At 45.6% G+C, this 7,661-nt stretch overlaps 1 protein-coding gene across 1 annotated transcript in view; it reads right to left on the bottom strand.

The window, feature by feature from the left end:
• Positions 1–1,672: 1,672 nt before the first annotated feature.
• Positions 1,673–7,661, bottom strand: part of IYD (iodotyrosine deiodinase) — a 19,767-nt gene continuing 13,778 nt past the window's right edge. Inside the window, exons 4-5 of the mRNA XM_009281403.1 lie at positions 5,692–5,848; positions 1,673–1,855 (exon numbers count right to left, since the gene is read on the bottom strand). Of these exons, the coding sequence (XP_009279678.1) occupies positions 1,673–1,855; positions 5,692–5,848 (340 nt within the window). The remainder of the gene's footprint in view (positions 1,856–5,691; positions 5,849–7,661) is intronic.

Genomic DNA, 7,661 nt, shown 5'->3' with positions numbered 1-7,661 from the left:
TTGCAAAGGGGCCTGATACAGCAGAGCAGCATCTGCACAGAAGGAAAACTTGCTACAGCGATTTTAACATGTATTCCTGATAACTGGCAACCTGCAGCCGGTCAGCCTTGACTTGGTTCAGCTCATCCCTCTCTTCTTGACTAGCTTTTAGACCTTGCAAGCATGTAGACACAAGACTTCTTTTTTTATTTTACTGTAGTTATAAAAGCTCATTTCAGATTAGGTCTGCATGAGAAACTTTTCCTGCCATTGCTGTACTACTGAGGATGTGAAACGGGGCTAGTAAAACAGGTGAACATATAGCCATGCCTGCTAAATACTAACAAAATGGTCTGCCAAAGACAAAAATAGCTTTTCTCATTGGGTGACAGCGCAGCGCAAAAAGCTGTACCTCTGCAAAATATTACCCCCTCCACTTGCTCAGCTGACAACAGGTCATGTTAAATAGGACTGACTCCAGACAAGGTGCAGCGAGTTAACTCAGGCAACCCACAAGGAAGGCTGATGCCAATTTGGCTGAATTTGCCTGAAGTTACGTACAGCAGAGAGTGCAGCTGTATTTCACAGAATATAGGCAGCTTCAGGGAAGGACTTCTCTCTTTCAGTGGTTTCATCTTGTGCTTTTCCCGAAGCCGGCAGGAACCTCAACCCCACGAGGGGGCTCTGCCAGCGCAGGTATCAGTAGCATCAACCCTTCCAGTGAGCAACTCCGACTGGTGTCCATCTACATCTTGCCTGTAACCAAGGCTTTTAGCAGAGCACGTTGCTTTTGTGGGAAGCAGCCTTAAAATAAACCAAAATATGCCTGATTTGGTGTGACGTGAAAGCACCTCTCGCGTGTCAGGGTCTCTAAAGCAGTTTAAATTTCAGAGTGTTAAACTGGAAGAGTTGTAGGTATAAACAAGATAATCAGAATAGTAGTTCCCTCTGGGCCACTTCCAGTGGAAGCAGCAAATATAGGGGGCACGACTGATAGCTGCCATATGATCTAGCTGTGCCTGGAACACATATAAATAAATGGTAACAAGGAAATTACTTGGATGCCTTGTTTCTACTAGATTTCCCCCAGCCGAAGATGTTTGTACCAGCAATAGTTTAAGAAAGCCTAGTATAGACAAGGTTTTTGAGATCAATTAAGTAGGGAAAATGCTACTGTATATGAGAAAAATAGCTTCCTCCAATGCAGAACTGAACACAGTGAAGAGGAAGGGGCATTTAAATAGCACACACTGATGAAGATAAGACAGCTGAGTTTGACCTCTATATCTTTTAATACAACCTGCATTAAAATTCTGAAGTGAAAATAACTGTGTAATGGTGATCACAAAAGTACAAGGAGAATATACATTCCAGTTCAAGGAGAGATTTGTCCCTACAATGCATAAGAAAAATCGAGTGATGAAAGTCATTTAAATGCCACTGTACGTGTCCCCTGGGACAACTGCCTGGGCTCATTGGTAATAGCACCTGCCAAATGCACAGTGCTTGACTGCTTACTGCTATTAGTAGAAGCAGCCACCGTGATTAGACTAGCACTAAAAGAAATACAGGTGTAAACAGCCAGAGCAGCAGTGACGTAGGAGGACATACACAGAAACAGCAGTGACAACTTCAGCGGGCTGCTGCTTACTAGCTGGCAACAGGGGTGTGCTCCTTCCTTGTGGTACTGGGCTCACATGACCACCATGATGTCTTCCAGAGGCTTCCGTGTCAGCGCAGGCACAGTAGCATCTTTCTTGGGATAGCCAACGGGGAGCAGCAAGAGTAGCTTCTCATTTGCTGGGCGCTGGAGCAGCACCCGGAGTTGAGGGCCGCAGTTGAGGGGTGTGGAGGTCACAGTGCACAGACCCACGTTCTGCAGCGAGACAGACAGCAACAGAGTGAGACAGAGGTCTGTGCTCTGTATTTGTATCCATTACTCTCACCAGACCTGTACACATTCTCCTATTGACTAGCCCAGAAACGCTGCTTCATTAGACTCTTCTACAGGTTTTGGAACACTTGATTTACTGATAGCCTCAACAGTACCATAAAAGACACCTACTTTGCTTACAGAAAAGTACAGCATTTCATCACCACAGCAACAGCACAGGCTAATGGAAATAGCCTTATTCTGCCTGACATTGCATGTTGCACAGCAGGAGTCTGCCTGCAGTGCTCAGTGTAATGGGGGACCCATGGCTACAGTGAAGCTGAGAGGCAGTTGTGGGGATATCACTGGAACGCCAGGTGCCCACCAAATCCGCTCTGTTACTCCCCTCCTCAGCTGGACAGCGGAGAGAAAATATAACGAAAGACTCGTGGGTCGAGATAAGGACGGGGAGAGATCATTCACCAATTACCATCACGGATAAAACAGACTTGACTTGGGGAAATTAGTTTAATATATTACCAATCAAATCGGAGTAGGGTAATGAGAAATAAAACCAAATCTTAAAAACACCTTCCCCCCACCCCTCCCTTCTTCCTGGGCTCAACTTTACTCCCAAATTCTCTACCTCCTCCCCTCCAGCGGCACAGGGGGACAGGGAATGGGGGTTGCGGTCAGTTAATCACATGTTGTCTCTGCCGCTCCTTCCTCCTCAGGGGGAGGACTCCTCACACTCTTCCCCTGCTCCAGCGTGGAGTCCCGCCCATGGGAGAAAGTTCTCCACGAACTTCTCCAACATGAGTCCTTCCCATGGGCTGCAGTTTTTCACGAACTGCTCCAGCGTGGGTCCTTTCCACAGGGTGCAGTCCTTCAGGAGCAGACTACTCCAGTGTGGGTCCCCCCCAGGGTCACAAGTCCTGCCAGCACACCTGCTCCATCATGGGTTCCTCTCTCTCCACGTGTCCACAGGTCCTTCCAGGAGCCTGCTCCAGTGCGGGCTTCCCACAGGGTCACAGCCTCCTTTGGGCGTCTGCCTGGAGCACCTCCTCCCCCTCCTTCTTCACTGACCTTGGTGTCTGCAGAGTTGTTTCTCTCATATTCTCACTCCTCTCTCCGGCTGCAGTTGCGCAGGTTTTTTCCCCCTTCTTGCATATGTTATCACAGAGGCGCTACCACCGTTGCTGATGGGCTCAGCCTTGGCCAGTGGCGGGTTCATCTTGGAGCCAGCTGGCATTGGCTCTATCAGACATGGGGGAAGTTTCTAGCAGCTTCTCACAGAAGCCACCCCTGCAGCCCCCCTGCTACCAAAACCTTGCCACGCAAACCCAATACATTCCACCCCTTGCCTCTGTGAATCATATATTTAAGCATTATCACTAAAATCCACATTCATCATGCAATCTTCGCAAACTTCACTCACATCAACAAAAGAGAATTCCCCACACCAAAATCAAAATAACCATCACAACACTGAGTGAAAGTGGACAATTTACACACAATCCATCACTCGTCCCTTCACCACAATTACAACAACTGAAATTCCCCATAATCATTCCGCGCTTTAACATTTTTCAGTCCATGTTTTGCCCATTACCTCTCCCAATTACTATCCTTATCTCAAATTCCTCATGGTTGGGCACCAAAAAGGACTGTCGTGGTTTAACCCCCACTGGCAACTAAGCACCACACAGCCGCTCGCTCACTCCCCCCTGGTGGGATGGAGGAGAGAATTGGAAGAGTAAAAGTGAGAAAACTCGTGGGTTGAGATAAAGACAGTTTAGTAGGGAAAGCAAAAGCTGTGCACGCAAGCAAAGCAAAACAAGGAATTCATTCACTACTTCCCACCAGCAGGCAGGTGTTCAGCCATCTCCAGCAAAGCAGGGCTCCATAATGCCTTACTTGGGAAGACAAAACACCATAACTCCAAACGTCCCCCCCTTCCTTCTTCTTCCCCCAGCGTTATATGCTGAGCATGATGTCATATGGTATGGGATATCCGTGTGGTCAGCTGGGGTCAGCTGTCCTAGCTGCGTCCCCTCCCAGCTTCTTGTGCACCCCCAGCCTACTCACTGGTGGGGTGGGGTGAGAAGCAGAAAAGGCCTTGGCTCTGTGTAAGCGCTGCTCAGCAGTAAGGGAAACATCCCCGTGTTATCAACACTGTTTCCAGCACAAATCCAAAACACAGCCCCATACTAGCTACTATGAGGAAAATTAACTCTACCCCAGCCAAAACCAGCACATCACCCCATGAGGTTCATCTGGCTCATACAAAGAAATATTTCAGTTTTTGCCCCCAATACAGCTGACAGGAAGATGTCTTACAGCTTTGTGACCATTTGTTCCTGCTCAAGAGCTGTACCCGACAGGAATAGGGGGCACATGCTCTGCCTTAGAGTTTGTTGCAGGAGTCTGTTGCCATCTCTCACAGTGGCCAATGTTTGGACTTACATCAGAACCCCAAAATAAGTCTGTGCATCACTCCTCTCATACGAAATCTCATCAAAAAGCTAAACGATCTGACAAATAGTAAAGAGCTGACACTATCCCTAATATGACCCCACACCTGAGGCGCTTCCTGAGAGTTGCACATGTGGATTTCAGTCTCTCTATGTAAAGCAAGCATTTTAGGAGGCTTTGGGATATAAAAGTCAGCCAGGGAGAGGTGCTCAGGCAATGGTCTTATGAAGAGGAGAAGAGCTAATAGTGGCGTTGCTAAATGTCATGAGTCTATGGCACCGTGTTCTTTAATGTTGTCAATTAATTTCTAAGAGCTGGGAAAGAGACAGCATTACAGAGCCTAACAGTTGGTAGGGAGAAGTCTCACCTGATGGTGGACTGGCTCAGGGGAAAGTGGAGCCTTGTCACTCCTAGTGCTTCTGACTAAGGTGCTAGTGAGACAGTGCTGGTTCTGCCCCATTGCCTATGCATCCCCTTTGCTCTCAGCTCCACGGAGGGAAAATACAGAGCCCTGTGCAGCTGCAGAGCAGCAACACCCCAGCAGTGTGCTTCTGCACTGCTCACTTCTCAGATTTCCCATCCTGAAGATCCTCCTAAGGAACAGCAATATGGGCAGGGAGGTGTCACTCAAAACAGAGTGGAGGAGAAACGGCAGTTCCTGGTAGGAAATTGGCCTGATATAAGAGGTGGCACCTTGCTGTTATCCTGCTGACAGGCCAAGTTAGCAATCGGAATAGCTTCACTGTTTAAACACTTGCGTGAATACATCAGCTACAACAAGCAGAACTGAGCACTGAGAAACCACCAAGAAAAATCCAACTGGCTGGTGTCAAACATGCTGAGCTTTAGAAATCAGTTCACTTTCAGAAATGCCTTGGAAAGACTGATTGAAATAGTACAGCCTGTTCTGTGAAATATGTCCCTGACTTTTTTTTCCAGCATTGTATACTAAAAATGATTTGGGGTCAAGCCATTTTTTAGGGATTACTGACAAGGGGCCAGTGTGGCACTGTACAGCCATGCTTGGGTAATCTGCAGACCCTGTCAGCCCTGTCAGCATAAGGCAGAAACCACAGGGGCCGGAGCCTCTGCCAGGAGAAGAGTGACAACTCTGGAAGTACGCTGCATTACATTTTTCTTCTTGTCAACCAGTACTGAGGGTAGGAATCACCTTCTCAGATGTGGGCCTGTGCAGAATAACTTCAAAACTCAAAACTAAGAGATATTGCCAGGAATTGGAGTAATCCAGAGGACTGATAATGTTAAAATCTAAATTGGGTTCCACCCTCATTTAGGCAGAATTGTCTTGGTATGTAATCCAAACTGATGCATTGACTCCCAGTGTGCCGGTTCTGTCAATGTACCTGCAGTGCAGCAAGCAGGATACCACAGGCAATAGAAACACTGATTTCATTGTAGTAGTGGGTCTTCTTTTTGCCATTTGGAAGCCACCCGTATACCTGCTTGAAAATGAGGATCAGATAAGGAGCAGTGTCCAAGTACTCTTTGATCCAGTTTGTTCTGCAAAAGAATAGTGTTTAAGACATTTATTTTGTGACCTTTTCACTTTCCCTTAAGTCACATTTACTGTCTGCAAAGGGGCACTAAAGGTACACGACAATTATAGCAGTAGGCTAAAGCTTAGAACATTTACTGCAAAGGATTAAATATTATCGGCTTAAATAGAAACATTTCTAAAAAAAAAAAAAGAAGCTTGAATAGAGTTCTCAATTTTAACATTCGGCTGAGGAGTTGATGCGCTCACTCTGAAGAGTGGAATTGTATAAAAATAGGAGGTAGTTCTTGACCTCTTATCTATGAACTGGCCTCATGAGCATTTGCCCTTGAGATTATTTAATTCCTGGAATTTTGCAGACTTGCAGCTCTACCAGTTACCCATAGTGCCAACTTTTTTTTGTGATTGCAGGGAAAACTGCTGGCAGAAAAGTTCAAAACTTCTTGGTCTAAGATGTAAACCTAAATATATTCTCACAGCAAAAAATGTTATTCTGTTTCTGGGTATTTCAGCCCTGTTAGAATTCATTTGGTTCCAATTTTTTTAATGACAATATATACAATTATGATGTAGGATTTAGATAAGAAAGTGTGTGCTTTCTACTGTTGTCACTCAAAATATAAAAAATACTATATTTTAGTTGTTTACATAGCACATAAGCACCTGTAAAATAATAACATTATGAAACATGTAGGGCAAATCAACCCTATAAAGCTTTGCACATATGCTTCATTTGACAAGTCAAGACTCAGTAGACATCTTCCCATTGTTTGAAGTTAAGCAAGTCAGTCAGACTTTGGAGGGCATTTGGAACAATTAAATATTGCATAATTCAGCACTTTCATAGGGTCGAGCCTTGGGGCTACCTCAGTCAGCAGCAAAGCTCCCAATAGCTTTGGGAGCTTCACTGTTTGGCAACCAACAGGAAAAAACTGGGACAAGAGTTATGGCAACAGAGGTTACATAGAAAAAAAAATAATGATGGAGCCAAATACTTGGAAAAGTTTCAAGATGGAGAGTATATAATCCCTTTTACTGGAGGCAATTTTATGAACCAGCTACCAAGGCACAATTCTACACATTTTTTAAATTTTTCTTTCCAAACATGAATCTCAGAAATAAGTGAGAGGGAGGAAGAAAAGGAAAAGGACACTAGAAGAAATCAAGACAAGCTTCTTTTATCACTTCAGTTTTCTAAACTGTGGTGCTTTCAGTAAGATTCCCATCATCTTGAGAATCAAGACAAAGCCATGCAACAGGAAAGGGTGTGCTGAACATCTGAGTCACTTATTTAATCCTTCTTCTGGTAAGACTGAAGCACACAGGCATAGTGAGTTTTTCTCACTATTTCTAGTGAGTAATAATGCTCATAGTGAGTATTTCTCACTTTTTTTTTTAGAGCTCAATGGCTGTGATGATGATAAGGTCGAGTGTTTATGGGTAAGGATGAGGGGGAAGGCCAACGAGGCAGATATCCTGCTGGGAGTCTGTTATAGACCACCCAACCAGGATGAAGGAGCGGATGAAGCGTTCTACAAGCGGCTGGCAGAAGTCTCTCAATCGCTAGCCCTTGTTCTCGTGGGGGACTTCAACTTCCCGGACGTCTGTTGGAAATACAACACGGCAGAGAGGAAGCAGTCTAGGAGGTTCCTGGAGTGTGTGGAAGACAACTTCCTGACACAGCTGGTAAGTGAGCCTACCAGGGGAGGTGCCTCGCTCGACCTGCTGTTTACAAACAGAGAAGGACTGGTGGGAGATGTGGTGGTCGGAGGCCGTCTTGGGCTTAGCGACCATGAAATGGTAGAATTCTCCATTCTC

Source organism: Aptenodytes forsteri, unplaced genomic scaffold (genome assembly GCF_000699145.1).
Source record: "Aptenodytes forsteri isolate BGI_AS27 unplaced genomic scaffold, ASM69914v1 Scaffold82, whole genome shotgun sequence".
NCBI lineage: Eukaryota > Metazoa > Chordata > Aves > Sphenisciformes > Spheniscidae > Aptenodytes > Aptenodytes forsteri.
This window is presented reverse-complemented; position numbering and strand designations above follow the sequence as displayed.